We start from the raw sequence: 19,412 nt of genomic DNA, 5'->3' as shown, positions 1-19,412 counted from the left end.
ATTATTATTATATTATATATTTGAATAATATATTGTCATTATTTGTTTGTTGTAATTCAGGTTTATGACCTGTGGTCATTTGATTTAAAATAAAATTAAGGACAAAACACGAGTCATGACATTGTGTGCTTCCTGGTGAGCCTTTTCGGAGGGGTAAATAACGAAAAATCCGAACAATAGCCGTATCTTCCCTGGTGTCAATAACCAGTGTTATTTGTCTCTCTATAGCCTTATCTTCCCTGGTGTCAATAACCAGTGTGTTTTGTCTCTCTATAGCCTTATCTTCCCTGGTGTCAATAACCAGTGTTATTTGTCTCTCTATAGCCTTATCTTCCCTGGTGTCAATAACCAGTGTGTTTTGTCTCTCTATGGCCTCATCTTCCCTGGTGTCAATAACCAGTGTGTTTTGTCTCCACATAGCCTCATCTTCCCTGGTGTCAATAACCAGTGTGTTTTGTCTCTCTATAGCCTTATCTTCCCTGGTATCAATAACCAGTGTGTTTTGTCTGTCGATAGCCTCATCTTCCCTGGTGTCAATAACCAGTGTGTTTTGTCTCTCTATAGCCTTATCTTCCTTGGCGTCAATAACCAGTGTGTTTTGTCTCACATAGCCTAATTAATTATAATTAATTAATCTTCCCTGGTATCAATAACCAGTGTGTTTTGTCTGTCGATAGCCTCATCTTCCCTGGTGTCAATAACCAGTGTGTTTTGTCTCTCTATATCCTTATCTTCCCTGGTGTCAATAACCAGTGTGTTTTGTCTCCACATAGCCTAATCTTCCCTGCTGTCAATAACCAGTGTGTTTTGTCTCTCTATAGCCTAATCTTCCCTGGTGTCAATAACCAGTGTGTTTTGTCTCCACATAGCCTCATCTTGCCTGGTGTCAATAACAAGTGTGTTTTGTCTCTCTATAGCCTTATCTTCTCTGGTGTCAATAACCAGTGTGTTTTGTCTCTCTATAGCCTTATCTTCCCTGGTATCAATAACCAGTGTGTTTTGTCTGTCGATAGCCTCATCTTCCCTGGTGTCAATAACAAGTGTGTTTTGTCTCTCTATAGCCTTATCTTCTCTGTTGTCAATAACCAGTGTGTTTTGTCTCTCTATAGCCTCATCTTCCCTGGTGTCAATAACCAGTGTGTTTTGTCTCTCTATATCCTTATCTTCCCTGGTGTCAATAACCAGTGTGTTTTGTCTCCACATAGCCTAATCTTCCCTGCTGTCAATAACCAGTGTGTTTTGTCTCTCGATAGCCTAATCTTCCCTGGTGTCAATAACCAGTGTGTTTTGTCTCCACATAGCCTCATCTTGCCTGGCGTCAATAACCAGTGTGTTTTGTCTCCACATAGCCTCATCTTCCCTGGTGTCAATAACCAGTGTGTTTTGTCTCTCTATAGCCTAATCTTCCCTGGTTTCAATAACCAGTGTGTTTTGTCTCTCTATGTCCTTATCTTCCCTGGTGTCAATAACCAGTGTGTTTTGTCTCCACATAGCCTAATCTTCCCTGGTGTCAATAACCAGTGTGTTTTGTCTCCACATAGCCTCATCTTGCCTGGCGTCAATAACCAGTGTGTTTTGTCTCCACATAGCCTCATCTTCCCTGGTGTCAATAACCAGTGTGTTTTGTCTCTCTATAGCATTTTCTTCACTGGAGTCAATAACCAGTGTGTTTTGTCTCCACATAGCCTAATCTTCCCTGGAGTCAATAACCAGTGTGATTTATCTCCACATAGCCTTATCTTCCCTATTGTCAATAACCAGTGTGTTTTGTCTCCACATAGCCTCATCTTCCCTGGTGTCAATAACCAGTGTGTTTTGTCTCTCTATAGCCTTATCTTCCCTGGTGTCAATAACCAGTGTGTTTTGTCTCTCTATAGCCTCATCTTCCCTGGTGTCAATAACCAGTGTGTTTTGTCTCCACATAGCCTAATCTTCCCTAGTGTCAATAACCAGTGTGTTTTGTCTCTCTATAGCCTTATCTTCCCTGGTGTCAATAACCAGTGTGTTTTGTCTCTCTATAGCCTCATCTTCTCTGGTGTCAATAACCAGTCTGTTTTGTCTCTCTATAGCCTTATCTTCCCTGGTGTCAATAACCAGTGTGTTTTGTCTCCACATAGCCTCATCTTCCCTGGTGTCAATAACAAGTGTGTTTTGTCTCCACATAGCCTAATCTTCCCTGGTATCAATAACCAGTGTGTTTTGTCTCTCTATAGCCTCATCTTCCCTGGTGTCAATATCCAGTTTGATTTGTCTCTCTATAGCCTTATCTTCCCTGGTGTCCGCATCACATCTGACATCCACTTCACTGAGTTCCTGGAAGGTTTGGGCCCCGCACAGCTAGCCGGTAGACAGACACTTGCCACGCCACCAATGGGTAAGCACCTTGACTCTTTCCCCTTTTTATGACTCCTCCTAGAAATCACTCCTCCCCCTTTGCCATAACCCGTCCTCCTTTTTATGACACCTCCTACTTGTTATGATGTTCCCTGCAGGTGACATCCAGATGGGATCTTTAGGGTAGTGTTCTGGTTAGAATATTAATATATATGTTCTCTGCAGATGACATCCTTATGGGATGGTTAAGGTGGAGGTTGCGGTTATAACACTAATATATATATTCTCTGCAGGTGATATCCAGATGGGATGGTTATGGTAGTGTTCTGGTTAGAATATTAATACACTACATGACCAAAAGCATGTGGACACCTGCTCATTTAACATCTCATTCCAAAATCATGGGCTTTAATATGGAGTTGGTCCCCCCTTTGCTGCTATAACAGCCTCCACTCTTCTTGGAAGGCTTTCCACTAGATGTTGGAACATTGCTGCGGGGACTTGCTTCCATTCATTCACAAGAGCATTAGTGAGGTCGGGCACTGATGTTGGGTGATTAGGCTTTGCTTGCAGTTGGCGTTCCAATTCATCCCAAAGGTGTTGGATGGGGTTGAGGTCCGGGCTCTGTGCAGGCCAGTCAAGTTCTTCCACACCGATCTCGTCAAACCATTGCTGTATGGACCTCCCTTTGTGTACGGGGGCATTGTCATGCTGAAAGACCATAATTCCTCCTCCACCAAAAAATACAGTTGGCACTATGCATTCGGGCACGTAGCATTCTCCTGGCATCTGCCAAACCCAGATTTGTTTAGACTGCTCCAGAGTCCAATGGCGGCGAGCTTTACACCAATCCAGCCTACGCTTGGCATTGCGCATGGTGATCTTAGGCTTGTGTGCGGCTGCTCAGCCATTGAAACCCATTTCATGAAGCTTCCGACTAACAGTTTTTGTGCTGACGTTACTTCCAGAGGCAGTTTGGAACTCAGTAGTGAGTGTTGCAACCGAGGACAGATTATTTTAAAGTGATAAGCGCTTCAGCACTTGGCTGTCCCGTTCTGTGAGCGTCTGTGGCCTACACTTCACGGCTGAGTCGATGTTGCTTCTAGAGTTTCCAGGAGGAGTGATAACAGCACTCACAATAACAGCACTTACAGTTGACCAGGGCAGCTCTAGCAGGGCAGGAATTTGACGCACTGACTTGTTGGAAAGGTGGCATCCTATGACGATGCCAAGTTGAAAGTCACTGAGCTGTTTAGTAAGGCCATTATACTGCCATTGATTGTCTATGGAGATTACATGGCTGTGTGCTCGGTTTTATACACCTGTCAGCAACGGGTGTGGCTGAAATAACTGAATCCACTAATATGAAGGGGTGTCCACATACTTTTGTATATATAGTGTATGTTCTCTGCAGGAACATCCAGATGGGATGGTAAGGGTTGGGGTTAGTTAAATAATACAGTTGAAGTCGGAAGTTTACACTTAGGTTGGAGTCATTAAAACTTGTTTTTCAATCACTCCACAAATTTCTTGTTAACAAACTATCATTTTGGCAAGTCGGTTAGGACATCTATTTTGTGCATTTTTCCAACAATTGTTTACATACAGATTATTTCACTTATAATTCACTGAATCACAATTCCAGTGGGTCAGAAATGTACATACACTAAGTTGACTGTGCCTTTAAACAGCTTGGAAAATTCCAGGAAATGATGTCATGGCTTTAGAAGTTTCTGATAGGCTAATTGACATCATTTGAGTCAATTGGAGGTGTACCTGTGGATGTATTTCAAGGCCTACCTTCAAACTCAGTGCCTCTTTGCTTGACATCATGGGAAAATCTAAAGAAATCAGCCAAGACCTCAGAAAAAACTTGTAGACCTCCATAAATCTGGTTCATCCATGGGAGCAATTTTCAAATGCCTGAAGGTACCACGTTCATCTATACAAACAATAGTACGCAAGTATAAACACCATGGGACCACGCAGCCATCATACCGCTCAGGAAGGAGACGCGTTCTGTCTCCTAGAGATGAACGTCCTTTGGTGCGAAAAGTGCAAATCAATCCCAGAACAACAGCAAAGGACCTTGTGAAGATGCTGGAGGAAACAGGTACAAAAGTATCTATATCCACAGTAAAACGAGTCCTATATCAACATAACCTGAAAGGCCAATCAGCAAGGAAGAAGCCACTTCTCCAAAACCGCCATAAAAAAGTCAGCAGCTGTACACGGGACAAAGATCATACTTTTTGGAAGTCTACATACCCCTTATCCAAATACATTTAAACTCAGTATTTCACAATTCCTGACATTTAATCCTAGTAAAAATTCCCTGTCTTAGGTCAGTTAGAATCACCACTTTATTTTAAAAATGTGAAATGTCAGAATAATAGTAGAGAGAATGATTTATTTCAGCTTTTCTTTCTTTCATCACATTCCCAGTGGGTCAGAAGTTTACATACACTCAATTGATTTGGTAGCATTTCCTTTAAATTGGGTCAAACGTTTCGGGTAGCCTTCCACAAGCTTCCCACAATAAGTTGGGTGAATTTTGGTCCATTCCTCCTGACAGAGCTGGTGTAACTGAGTCAGGTTTGTAGGATTCCTTGCTCGCACACGCTTTTTCAGTTCTGCCCACACATTTTCAATAAGATTGAGGTCAGGGCTTTGTGATGGCCACTCCAATACCTTGACTTTGTTGTCCTTAAGCCATTTTGCCACAACTTTGGAAGTATGCTTGGGGTCATTGTCCATTTGGAAGACCCATTTGCAACCAAGCTTTAACTTCCTGACTGATGTCTTGAGATGTTGCTTCAATATATTCACATAATTTTCCTTCCTCATGATGCCATCTATTTTGTGAAGTGCACCAGTCCCTCCTGCAGCAAAGCACCCCCACAGCATGATGCTGCCACCCCCGTGCTTCACAGTTGGGATGGTGTTCTTCGGCTTGCAAGCATCCCCCTTTTTCCTCTAAACATAAATATGGTCAATATGGCCAAACCGTTCTATTTTTGTTTCACCAGACCAGAGGACAGTTCACCAAAAAGTATGATCTTTGTCCCCATGTACAGTTGCAAACCGTAGTCTGGCTTTTTTATGGCAGTTTTGGAGCAGTAGCTTCTTCCTTGCTGAGTGGCCATTCAGGTTATGTCGATATAGGACTCGTTTTACTGTGGATATAGATACTTTTGTACCTGTTTCCTCCAGCATCTTCACAAGGTCCTTTGCTGTTGTTCTGGGATTGATTTGCACTTTTCGCACCAAAGGACGTTCATCTCTAGGAGACAGAACGCGTCTCCTTCCTGAGCGGTATGATGGCTGCGTGGTCCCATGGTGTTTATACTTGCGTACTATTGTTTATATAGATGAACGTGGTACCTTCAGGCGTTTGGAAATTGCTCCCAAGGATGAACCAGACTTGTGGAGGTCTACAATGTTTTTTCGGAGGTCTTGGCTGATTTCTTTTGATTTTCCCATGATGTCAAGCAAAGAGGCACTGAGTTTGAAGGTAGGCCTTGAAATACATCCACAGGTACACCTCCAATTGACTCAAATGATGTCAATTAGCCTATCAGAAGCTTCTAAAGCCATGACATTTTCTGGAATTTTCCAAGCTGTTTAAAGGCACAGTCAACTTAGTGTATGTACACTTCTGACCCACTGGAATTGTGATAAAGTGAATTATAAGTGAAATAATCTGTCTGTAAACAATTGTTGGAAAAATTACTTGTGTCATGCACAAAACAGATGTCCTAACCAACTTGCCAAAACTATAGTTTGTTAACAAGAAATTTGTGGAGTGGTTGAAAAATGAGTTTTAATGACTCCAACCTAAGTGTATGTAAACTTCCGACTTCAACTGTAGTTGAAGTTTAGCGTTTAGTGCATGATTTGTCCCAAGTACAATGCTTTTAGTTTTTGAAATATTTAGGACTAACTTGTTCCTTGCTACCCATTCTGAAACTAACTGCAGCTATTTGTCAAGTGTTGCAGTCATTTAAGTTGCTGTAGTAGCTGACATATAGTGTTGAGTTATCCACATACATAGACACACTGGCTTTACTCAAAGCCAGTGGCATGTCGTTAGTAAAGATTGAAAAAAGTAAGGGGCCTAAACAGCTACCCTGGGGAATTCCTGAAACTACCTGGATTATGTTTATGGGCACCTGAGTGGCGCGGTGGTCTAAGGCACTGCATATCAGTGCTTGAGGCATCACTACAGACCCCCTTGTTCGATTCCAAGCTGTATCACAACCGGCCATGATTGGGAGTCCCATAGGGCGGCGCACAATTGGCCCAGCGTCGTCCGGGTTTGGCCGGTGTAGGCCATCATTGTAAATAAGAATTTGTTCTTAACTGACTTGCCTAGTTAAATAAAGGTTAAAAAAAAGTTTTACAAAAATAATGTTTGAGAGGCTTCCATTAAAGAACACCCTCTGCGTTCTGTTAGACAAGTAACTCTTTATCCACATTATGGCAGGGGGTGTAAAGCCATAACACATGTTTTTCCAGCTGCAGACAATGATGGATAATGTCAAAAGCTGCACTGAAGTCTAACAAGACAGTCTCCACAATCATTTTATCATCAATTTCTCTCAGCCAATCATCAGTCATTTGTGTAAGTGCTGTGCTTGTTGAGTGTCCTTCCCTATAAGCGTGCTGAAAGTCTGTTGTCAATTTGTTTACTGTGAAATAGCACTGTATCTGGTTGTAATGATGTCAGGTCATAGTATTGTGAGGATCGAGGTAGAGTTACGAGATAATTGGTTTGGGGCCATGAAGTCTACATTCCTTATGTCAAAGTAGATTAGTGATGTTTAGGGTAGTGTGATTGATGGACAGGATATAATGACCTGGGGCAAAGGGTAATAACAACAGAGATGGTTGATGGTTTCCAGATGTAGGTGAAAGGAAGAAAAACCAAGGGTACATAATGGAGAGTGAATCTTTGTTCGATAGTTGGAAACAGCAAACGGCAAAGCTCTGTCCATTGTTGTCTCTAACCCCGTACCGATTAATACAACTTTGCATTAACTTTCTACAAAGTGTCTAACTATATTCTTACATCTTTGATTACTTGAACACCCGAGAACTCATCATAACACTGGTCAAACACCATTTTTTCCAGAAGTTTACTAAGGGTTGGTAACAGGCTGATTGGTCGGCTATTTGAGCCAGTAAAGGGGGCATTACTATTCTTGGGTACCAGAATTACTTTAGCTTCCCTCCAGGCCTGAGGGCACACACTTTCTAGTAGGCTTAAATTGAAGATGTGGCAAATAGGAGTGGCAATATCGTCTGCTATTATCCTCAGTAATTTTCCATCCAGATTGTCAGACCCCGGTGGCTTGTCATTGTTGATAGACAACAATACTTTTTTCACCTCTTCCAAACTGACTTTACACAATTCAAAAGTACAATGCTTGTCATTCATAATTTGGTCAGATATGCTTGGATATGTAGTGTTAGCGTTTGTTGCTGGCATGTCATGCCTAAGTTTGCTAATCTTGCCAATGAAAAAGTAATTAAAGTAGTTGGCAATATCAGTGAGTTTTGTAATGATTGACCTGATTCAATGAATGTTGGAGCCGAGTTTGCCCTTTTTCCCAAAATGTCATATAAGGTGCTCAAAAGCTTTTTATTATCATTCTCAGGGTTGCGGTTAGAATATTAATATATATTTTCTCTGCAGGTGAGATCCAGATGGGATGGTTAGGCTTGGGGTTAGAATATTAATATATATGTTCTCTGCAGGTGACATCCAGATAGGGATGGTTAGGTTTGGGGTTAGTATGTTCATACATACATTACCAGTCAAAAGTTTGGACACACCTACTCATTCCAGGGTTTTTCTTTATTTTTACTATTTTCTACGTTGTAGACATCAAAACTATGAAATAACACATATGGAATCATATAACTGTCTCACTGTCAACTGCGTTTATTTTCAGCAAACTTAACATGTGTAAATATTTGTATGAATAAGATTCAACAACTGAGACATAAACTGAACAAGTTCCACAGACATGTGACTAACAGAAATGGAATAATGCGTCCCTGAACAAAGGGGGGGGTCAAAATCAAAAGTAACAGTCAGTATCTGGTGTGGCCACCAGCTGCATTAAGTACTGCAGTGCATCTCCTCCTCATGGACTGCACCAGATTTGCCAGTTCTTGCTGTGAGATGTTACCCAACTCTTCCACCAAGGCACCTGCAAGTTCCCAGACATTTCTGGGGGGAATGGCCCTAGCCCTCACCCTCCGATCCAACAGGTCCCAGACGTGATCAATGGAATTGAGATCCGGGCTCTTCACTGGCCATGGCAGAACACTGACATTCCTGTCTTGCAGGAAATCACGCACAGAACGAGCAGTATGGCTGGTGGCATTGTCATGCTGGAGGGTCATGTCAGGATGACCCTGCAGGAAGGGTACCACATGAGGGAGGAGGATTTCTTCCCTGTAACGCACAGCGTTGAGATTGCCTGCAATGACAACAAGCTCAGTCCGATGATGCTGTGACACACTGCCCCAGACCATGACGGACCCTCCACCTCCAAATCGATCCCGCTCCAGAGTACAGGCCTCGGTGTAATGTTCATTCCTTCGACGATAAACGCGAATCCGACAATCACCCCTGGTGAGACAAAACCGCGACTCGTCAGTGAAGAGCACTTTTTGCCAGTCCTGTCTGGTCCAGCGACGGTGGGTTTGTGCCCATAGGCGACGTTGTTGCCAGTGATGTCTGGTGAGGACCTGCCTTACAACAGGCATACAAGCCCTCAGTCCAGCCTCTCTCAGCCTGATGTGGACAGTCTGAGCACTGATGGAGGGATTTGTGCGTTCCTGGTGTAACTCAGGCAGTTGTTGTTGCCATCCTGTACCTGTCCCGCAGGTGTGATGTTCGGATGTACCGATCCTGTGCAGGTGTTGTTACACATGGTCTGCCACTGCGAGGATGATCAGCTGTCCGTCCTGTCTCCCTGTAGCGCTGTCTTAGGCGTCTCACAGTACGGACATTGCAATTTATTGCCTTGGCCACATCTGCAGTCCTCACGCCTCCTTGCAGCATGCCTAAGGCACATTCACGCAGATGAGCAGGGACCCTGGGCATCTTTCTTTTGGTGTTTTTCAGAGTCAGTAGAAAGGCATCTTTAGTGTCCTAAGTTTTCATAACTGTGACCTTAATTGCCTACCACCGTCTGTAAGCTGTTAGTGTCTTAACGACCGTTCCACAGGTGCATGTTCATTAATTGTTTATGGTTCACTGAACAAGCATGGGAAACAGTGTTTAAACCCTTTACAATGAAGATCTGTGAAGTTATTTTGATTTTTACAAATGATCTTCGAAAGACAGGTTCCTGAAAAAGGGTGTTTCTTTTTTTGCTGAGTTTAGTAACCAAAAAAGTGTTAAAGAAATCAAAATATATTTTGCATTTGAGATTCTTCAAAATAGGCACCCTTTGCCTTGATGACAGCTTTGCACACTCTTGGCACTCTCTCAACCAGCTTCATGAGGTAGTCCCCTTGAATGCATTTCAATTAACAGGTGTGCCTTGTTAATTTGTGGAAATAATTTCCTTCTTAATGTGTTTCAGCCAATCAGTTGTGTTGTGACAAGGTAGGGGTTGTATACAGAAGATACCCTATTTGGTAAAAGACCAAGTCCATATTATGGCAAGAACATCTCAAATAAGCAAAGAGAAATGACAGTCCATCATTACTTAAGACATGAAGGTCAGTCAATCCAGAAAATGTCAAGAACTTTGAAAGTTTCTTGAAATGCAGTCGCAAAAACCATCAAGCGCTATGATGAAACTGGCTCTCATGAGGACCACCACAGGAAAGGAATACCCAGTTACCTCTGCTGCAGAGGATAAGTTCATTAGAGTGAATTGCACCTCAGATTGCAGCCCAAATTAATGCTTCACAGAGTTCAAGTAACAAACACATGTCAACATCAACTGTTCAGAGGAGACTGCGTGAATCAGGCCTTCATGGTTGAATTGCTGCAAAGAAACCACTACTAAAGGACACCAATAAGAAGAAGAGACTTGCTTGGGCCAAGAAACATGAGCAATGGACATTATATCGGTGGAAATCTGGCCTTTGGTCTGATGAGTCCAAATGTACGATTTTTGGTTCCAACCGCTGTGTCTTTGTGAGACGCAGAGTAGGTGAACGGATGATCTCTGCATGTGTGGTTCCCACCGTGAAGCATGTAGGAGGAAGTGTGATGGTGTGGGGGTACTTTGCAGGTGACAGTGTCAATGATTTATTTAGAATTCAAGGCACTCTTAACCAGCATGGCTACCACAGCATTCTGCAGCGATACGCCATCCCATCTGGTTTGGGCTTAGTGGGACTATCATTTGTTTTTCAACAGGACAATGACCCAACACACCTCCAGGCTGTGTAAGGGCTATTTCACCAAGAAGGAGAGTGATGGAGTGCTGCATCAGATGACCTGGCCTCCACAATCACCTGACCTCAACCCAATTGAGATGGTTTGGGATGAGTTGGACCGCAGAGTGAAAGAAATGAGGCCAACAAATGCTCAGCATATGTGGGAACTCCTTCAAGACTGTTGGAAAAGCATTCCAGGTGAAGCTTGTTGAGAGAATGCCAAGAGTGTGCAAAGCTGTCATCAAGGCAAATGGTGGCTACTTTGAAGAATCTATAATATAAAATATATTTTGATTTGTTTAACACTTTTTTGGTTACTACATGATTCCATATGTGTTATTTCATAGTTTTGATGTCTGCACTATTATTCTACAATGTAGAAAATAGTAAAAATTAAGAAAAACCCTTCATTGAGTAGGTGTGTCCAAACTTTTGACTGGTACTGTATGTTTTCTGCAGGTGACATCCAGATAGGGATGGTGTACAGGAAAGAACGTCTGGACGTGGAGGTCATCAGGGCCAGAGGACTTGTGGGTAAACAAGGCAACAAGCAGCTGCCAGGTGAACATGATATATTACTATGTTATTATCATGTTATCATTATATCACAAAGTCCCCAGGAAAGGGCATTTTGGTCCAGAAGGCACATTGTCACTTTTATTCTGCAAAAATGGTGGTTGAATTGTACTTATTGCCCTCTCTGCTTGTTTCTCAAGCCCCCTATGTGAAAGTATATCTAATGGACAACGGGAAATGCATAGTCAAGAAGAAAACCAGACTGGCGAAGAAAACGTTGGATCCCCTCTACCAGCAGCAGCTCCAGTTCGAGGAGAGTCCAGAGGGGAAGGTTATACAGGTAACACACTCCAGAAGGGAAGGTTTTACAGGTAACACACTCCAGAAGGGAAGGTTATACAGGTAACACACTCCAGAATGGAAGGTTATACAGGTAACACACTCCAGAAGGGAAGGTTATACAGGTAACACACTCCAGAAGGGAAGGTTATACAGGTAACACACTCCAGAAGGGAAGGTTTTACAGGTAACACACTCCAGAAGGGAAGGTTTTACAGGTAACACACTCCAGAAGGGAAGGTTTTACAGGTAACACACTCCAGAAGGGAAGGTTATACAGGTAACACACTCCAGAAGGGAAGGTTTTACAGGTAACACACTCCAGAAGGGAAGGTTATACAGGTAACACACTCCAGAAGGGAAGGTTATACAGGTAACACACTCCAGAAGGGAAGGTTATACAGGTAACACACTCCAGAAGGGAAGGTTATACAGGTAACACACTCCAGAAGGGAAGGTTATACAGGTAACACACTCCAGAAGGGAAGGTTTTACAGGTAACACACTCCAGAAGGGAAGGTTATACAGGTAACACACTCCAGAAGGGAAGGTTTTACAGGTAACACACTCCAGAAGGGAAGGTTTTACAGGTAACACACTCCAGAAGGGAAGGTTATACAGGTAACACACTCCAGAAGGGAAGGTTATACAGGTAACACACTCCAGAAGGGAAGGTTATACAGGTAACACACTCCAGAAGGGAAGGTTATACAGGTAACACACTCCAGAAGGGAAGGTTTTACAGGTAACACACTCCATAAGGGAAGGTTTTACAGGTAACACACTCCAGAAGGGAAGATTTTACAGGTAATACACTCCAGAAGGGAAGGTTTTACAGGTAACACACTCCAGAAGGGAAGGTTTTACGGGTAACACACTCCAGAAGGGAAGGTTATACAGGTAACACACTCCAGAAGGGAAGGTTTTACAGGTAACACACTCCAGAAGGGAAGGTTTTACAGGTAACACACTCCAGAAGGGAAGGTTATACAGGTAACACACTCCAGAAGGGAAGGTTATACAGGTAACACACTCCAGAAGGGAAGGTTTTACAGGTAACACACTCCAGAAGGGAAGGTTTTACAGGTAATACACTCTATTTTACATATTCAATTGTCCTTTATAGGTCTATTTGAGTCTATTATGAGTAGAATGAGTAACACATGATCTGCATTTTCTCTTCTCCAGATTATCCTGTGGGGAGTCTATGGTCAGTGTTAGTCTATGGTCAGTGTTAGTCTATGGTCAGTGTTAGTCTATGGTCAGTGTTAGTCTATGGTCAGTGTTAGTCTATGGTCAGTGTTAGTTTTAGGGTTAGGGTAGGTTGAAGATACCCAGGTTAGGACAAGCTAATAATTCCATGAGGAAGCTTTAGAAAGTCAACCTGCATCATGCGACCAGGGCCGTTGCTACCTAGCATAGCTGTTCCCATTATATAGAATTTATCCTCATTTATGCAAAGCGTTATGGGATATTAGAATCCTCTTGTTTTAACCATTGCTCCCCAACCTAGGGTTAGGGTTAGTACTATTTACAGAGTAGTATGTAATACCTGTGTTCTGTTCTCCAGATAATCGTGTGGGGGGACTATGGACGCATGGACCACAAATCCTTCATGGGAGCTGCTCAGATACTTTTAGATGATTTAGACTTATCCAACATGGTGATTGGTTGGTTCAAACTGTTCCCTCCCACCTCATTGGTGGATCCGACCTTGGCACCTTTAACTAGCAAAGCAGCAGTAGCAGAACAAGCTGCAAATGCAGCAAAATTGAGGGACAGCTAGCATCGTTATTGAAATCACCAACAGGAGGTAAGGCTGGCCGGGCCACGCCCTCTTGGGCCAAGCCTTGGTTACCCTGGTAACACTGCATGCTTGATGTTCTGAGCCCATGAAGAGGGAGGGTGGAGTCTGGAGCAGGCTGCAACAAGGTGCCCCCTGCGGGTGGGACTGTCTCACTGCAACATGGGTCAGGTAAACCCTAACGCTGACCCCCCCGGGTCGACGCCCCTCCCAGGGAGGACCAGACATGCACATGAAGCTGCGGCAGGAAAAGGAAAGAAGAAGTGGAATGAAGTCAGTGGTACTAGATTTCAATCTCTGTTAAATCCATAATGAGGAAAAAGAAGAGGATAAGTGAACTGAGAACTAATTCATGAGTTGGGTTAGAGTGAGAGGGAGGGTGAGGGTTAGGGTTAGAGTGAGGGTTAGAGTGAGGGTTAGAGTGAGGGTTAGAGTGAGGGTTAGGGTTAGGGTTAGAGTGAGGGTTAGAGTGAGGGTTAGGGTTAGGGTTAGAGTGAGAGTGAGGGTTAGGGTTAGGGTTAGAGTGAGAGTTAGGGTTAGGGTTAGAGTGAGAGTGAGGGTTAGGGTTAGGGTTAGAGTGAGAGTGAGGGTTAGGGTTATGGTTAGTTGTACAGAATCCCTGGTTTGTCTTTTTCAGATCTTATTTTTCCTTTGATGTCCTGCTGTTGTACCCAATATGGTGCTTTTGGTTAATGCCATCACTGCGAGGGTTAGCTGTGAAAATGTTGACAAAGGCATGTGGACGACTACACTGTAAACCCTTATTAGTTAATTACCACTAATGGTAATTTCAGAGTTACATAAACATAATAGTTTGAGATAAATCTACTGAAATATTTGGAGTCTGGGCAACATGTTGAAGTATATTTTTCTGAGTGCAGAATACTTAAAAGATGTCTGTCCATTAACTTGCTTTTACTCCCTACAATAACTTTAGTTGTAAAGTTCTGTTTGTACTCAAAACATTAAAGCCATGGCAACTTGGTTATATCGTGTCACTGTGAATTAAATTGTTTAAGTATCCAAACTGTGTAACTTTTGCGCAAATTACTTTCAATTCCAAGTAATATTACTATATTGTGTATGTTAATATCACTTGATTAATAACTTAAATCATTCATGTTGTATCACTGTAATGAATTACTTTAGTTACTCTATACTTTGGAGTGCATTCAACAAATACCGAATCAACGTTTTCAAGTTTGCATAAAACTTTTGGGTAAATTATACATAAAACAGTAAAAAAAATTGTGTCACATTTTCGTCCTGTGTAAGTTGATATTTTTTGTTTCGTAACTCAAATTATTTGTGGAAACCAGCTGCACTCCAAGTTCTTTCTTTCAGTTAACTACTCTAAAGCAAGTCAGCTTTACAACAGTTTTTTCTTAAAAAATAAAATGACATTTTCTTTAAACATTTACATTTACATTTACGTCATTTAGCAGACGCTCTTATCCAGAGTGACTTACAAATTGGTGCATTCACCCTATAGCCAGTGGGATAACCACTTTACAATTCTTTTTTTTTTTTTTTTTGGGGGTGGAAGGATTACTTTATCCTATCCCAGGTATTCCTTAAAGAGGTGGGGTTTCAAATGTCTCCGGAAGGTGGTGAGTGGCTCCGCTGTCCTGGCATCGTGAGGGAGCTTGTTCCACCATTGGGGTGCCAGAGCAGCGAACAGTTTTGACTGGGCTGAGCGGGAACTATGCTTCCGCAGAGGAAGGGGAGCCAGCAGGCCAGAGGTGGATGAACGCAATGCCCTCGTTTGGGTGACTACATTTAACAAGATGAAGATTAATGTTGACAATTTAAATTTCTTCCTCCATGACAATTTCCACTCCATTATGTTTACAAAACAAAGTTATACTTGCAGATTATAAAATGTACTTATGCACGCATTGTTTGTAGACAGTGTGTGTGAATGTTGTTTCTCCAATGTACCGGTCCACAACACTACACAGACCTCTCCTTACAACTCCATGAAGATTCCCTATCCATTTTCATCCTCTGGGACCTCAGCCATTTTTCGCATGATGACGTCAGCAATGTGAGATTTGTGGCCAATGCCTCTAAAGCTTCTTATATGCAAGGATTTAGGATGAGGCCAACAATTTCATCACTGATTTGTAAGGTAACTTCACAATGCCAATGTTCAGTTTTCCCAAACAGTAACACTTTCAGTTAAACTCTACACCAGCTGAAGTCAGGTTAGTCTTGTATCTCTGTACATGTTAAGACTCAATAGATTAAAGGCCAATAGTATTGCATGACTTTCTCATTTCTGTAACCGGTTTGACTAAAAGCACAGGTCAAATAAAATGCAGGCAGACATTTTAGTTTGCATTTGCCTACAAAACATTTAGTCGTCTTCAGTAAAAAAAAAAAAAAAACGATTCTCTCTTCTTTATAGGATAACATAATAACATAACTATTTACAATTGTTTAGCGCCATAAATGTTTTTATTATTGGTATTTTACAGTTGGTTTTTCAAAGCAAGGACCTTTGGCTTCATTCTGTCTCCATCCAAGTTTAACAACACTTTTTGTATAAATAAACCCAAACATGCTCTTCATGCAATTCGGTTATCCATGTTGGAGTGACTACATTAGCCCGTACAAACATACAAGTGCATCAGGCCAGCACTGGAAATCCTTCATAACCACCTTCTCTTCAAGGACCACGTAGACTCTTCCTGGATGGAATGGCACAGCAGCTACATCTCCATTGTCATCAATGACTGAGATGATGGCTGCTGGTCTCTTGATGGCTGCTGGTCTCTTGATGGCTGCAGGGTCTTGAGATGTTCCCTCCTGAGAAAGAACATGAAAATATAATTATCATGTCACAATAAACTCTTATGAAGACACACAGGTAGTTTCTCCCCTCCTTTATTTTGGGTCAACGAATATTTGAACAACCTCACACACAAACACAACTCACCGTGCATGTTATCAACACTCCAGAGTCATCCTCTTGGATTATTGCTGGAAGACATCTGAGGACAACAGTTCGATCAGAGTTCACATCACGTGGTTGCTACAGAGAAACATTACAAAAATTAACTATACATCTGTGTAAGGGTATCACTGATCTTAAAATGTAACATTTCAATCAATTAATTTGCTTTACATTTTGCTTACTGATTTAATTTATACACCTGGCTGTACAAATTCAGAATGGCAGCTATCTTCTGTCCATTTCTTCCAGTCTTTCCCTGCTTCTCTCTGGGTAGGGCTAGCAAGCGTTCTGTGTGTTGGTCCAACATGGAATAAAAATAATCCCGGAGTTGCTGGTTTGTGATGCGATGGTACTCTGCACATACCTAAAACAAAGTACAAAGGCAATTGAAAACTGATTTACGTCCCCCCCCACCACACACACACACACACACACACACACACACACACACACACACACACACACACACACACACACACACACACACACACACACACACACACACACACACACCTGTTCCTCAAGGAATAGTGCTGGCCATCTGTCTTGGATATGCTCTATGGTGGGGCTCAAGGTAACAATCTCTTTACATCTCAATGCAAAGGTCCTACACATGCTGCTGTTGACCAATGATAAGTCAATTTTGTCTTGGTCCGTTTCCTCCAACTCCTCCACAAGGACAACCCTCAACCTCTCCAGACTTTCTTCAGTTTCACCTTGTGGAAGCTGTGGGAGAAAGTTTACTTCTGCTCGTCGAGGCCACTTTATCTTTGAATGTGGCGAGTCGCCATCTGGGCTACTTTTACTTCTCTTGCCACTGTTAACATTCACTTCTGGACACCCTGACTTGCTGAGTTTGCGTCTGAAATTGCCCATTTTGAACACCAAGCTGTCTCTACATCCATCACAGCCACTTTTGGAGCCAGACTCTTCCAGGCATGGATGTTTCTGAACTAACACTTCAGCAGCACTTTTAATCTTCTCGCTGCAAGGGTACGCCTTGTATTCAAATATTGCTCCAGCCATGCCCTCAAGAATCTTAAGTAAGGCGTTTCCCATGCAGCTCTTTAGCTTCATTGCCTTCCCTGAGAGCAAACTCTATGTCGTGTGGAAAGTTGGGAACCACAAACACGTCTGGCCATGCACTTTCCCTTCGGGGTGTTAGGTAGCTGTCGGTCTCTCCACTGTCACTTGTCTCTGCAGAGTTGGAAGTTGAGCTACAGTCTAAGTCCATTACTCTGATAAATTTGACAGTCCCCATGTTTTGTAGTTCATGAATACTGCTCAGATTGCATAGCTGGCCACCAATATCAGGGTCTTCAAACTGGACAAGGACACTGTATGGAATTTCTAATTTTTCACGCAGTAAAGCAGTCAGTTGAAGGACATTATCTGGACGACGGGAGTGTCACCCGTTCAATGCCTCCGTCTCCTAAGTGGACTCTCAGTCTGAAGAGTTCAGACTTGTCAGCCATATCGCTGTAGGACAGAGGAACCAGACTAACATTTTACATTTACATTTACGTCATTTAGCAGATGCTCTTATCCAGAGCGACTTACAAATAGGTGCATTCACCTTATAGCCAGTGGGATAACCACTGGCTATAAACCTATGGGGGGTTGGAGTAATGGGGGGGGGGAGAAGGATTACTTTATCCTATCCCAGGTGTTCCTTAAAGAGGTGGGGTTTCAAATGTCTCCGGAAGGTGGTGAGTGACTCCGCTGTCCTGGCGTCATGAGGGAGCTTGTTCCACCATTGGGGTGCCAGAGCAGCGAACAGTTTTGACTGGGCTGAGTGGGAACTATGCTTCTGCAGAGGTAGGGGAGCCAGCAGGCCAGAGGTGGATGAACGCAGTGCCCTCGTTTGGGTGTAGGGACTGTTCAGAGCCTGAAGGTACGGAGGTGCCGTTCCCCTCACAGCTCCGTAGGCAAGCACCATGGTCTTGTAGCAGATGCGAGCTTCAACTGGAAGCCAGTGGAGTGTGCGGAGGAGCGGGGTGACGTGAGAGAACTAGGGAAGGTTGATCACCAGACGGGCTGCGGCATTCTGGATGAGTTGTAGGGGTTTAATGGCACAGGCAGGGAGCCCAGCCAACAGCGAGTTGCAGTAATCCAGACGGGAGATGACAAGTGCCTGGATTAGGACCTATGCCGCTTCCTGTGTAAGGCAGAGTCGTACTCTCTGAATATTGTAGAGCATGAACCTACAGGATCGGGTCACAGCCTTGATGTTAGCGGAGAACGACAGGGTGTTGTCCAGGGTCACGCCAAGGCTCTTCGCACTCTGGGAGGAGGACACAACGGAGTTGTCAACCGTGATGGCGAGATCATGGAACAGGCAGTCCTTCCCCGGGAGGAAGAGCAGCTCCGTCTTGCCAAGGTTCAGCTTGAGGTGGTGATCCGTCATCCACACTGATATGTCTGCCAGACATGCAGAGATGCGATTCGCCACCTGGTTATCAGAAGGGGAAAAGGAGAAGATTAGTTGTGTGTCGTCTGCGTAGCAATGATAGGAGAGGCCATGTGAGGATAAGACAGAGCCAAGTGACTTGGTGTATAGCGAGAATAGGAGAGGGCCTAGAACTGAGCCCCTGGGGACACCAGTGGTGAGAGCACGTGAGTGCGGAGACAGCTTCTCGCCACGCTAATTGGTAGGAGCGACCGGTCAGGTAGGACGCAACCAAGAGTGAGCCGCGCCGGAGATGCCCAGCTCGTAGAGGGTGGAGAGGAGGATCTGATGGTTCACAGTATCAAAGCAGCAGACAGGTCTAGAAGGACAAGAGCAGAGGAGAGAGAGTTAGCTTTAGCAGTGCGGAGAGCCTCCGTAACACAGAGAAGAGCAGTCTCAGTTGAATGACCAGTCTTGAAACCTGACTGGTTTGGATCAAGAAGGTCATTCTGAGAGAGATAGCAAGAGAGTTGGCTAAAGACGGCACGCTCAATAGTTTTGGAGAGAAAAGAAGGGATACTGGTCTGTAGTTGTTGACATCAGAGGGATCGAGTGTTGGTTTTTTGAGAAGGGGTGCAACTCTCGCTCTCTTGAAGATG

The 19,412-nt window shown here is 43.4% G+C and overlaps 1 protein-coding gene across 1 annotated transcript in view; it reads left to right on the top strand.

Moving 5' to 3' along the window:
• LOC121558572 (regulating synaptic membrane exocytosis protein 2-like) overlaps nucleotides 1–13,826 on the top strand; it is a 145,874-nt gene extending 132,048 nt beyond the window's left edge. The window contains exons 14-17 of the mRNA XM_045217410.1: nucleotides 2,262–2,374; nucleotides 11,206–11,307; nucleotides 11,463–11,602; nucleotides 13,172–13,826. Coding sequence (XP_045073345.1) covers nucleotides 2,262–2,374; nucleotides 11,206–11,307; nucleotides 11,463–11,602; nucleotides 13,172–13,387 — 571 coding nt within the window. The 3' untranslated portion in view covers nucleotides 13,388–13,826. The remainder of the gene's footprint in view (nucleotides 1–2,261; nucleotides 2,375–11,205; nucleotides 11,308–11,462; nucleotides 11,603–13,171) is intronic.
• The last annotated feature ends 5,586 nt before the right edge of the window (nucleotides 13,827–19,412 follow it).

This window comes from Coregonus clupeaformis, unplaced genomic scaffold (assembly GCF_020615455.1).
Source record: "Coregonus clupeaformis isolate EN_2021a unplaced genomic scaffold, ASM2061545v1 scaf1052, whole genome shotgun sequence".
In the NCBI taxonomy this organism is placed as follows: Eukaryota; Metazoa; Chordata; class Actinopteri; order Salmoniformes; family Salmonidae; genus Coregonus; species Coregonus clupeaformis.
The sequence above is the reverse complement of the archived record's forward strand: the minus strand, read 5'-3'. Positions and strand labels throughout refer to the sequence as shown.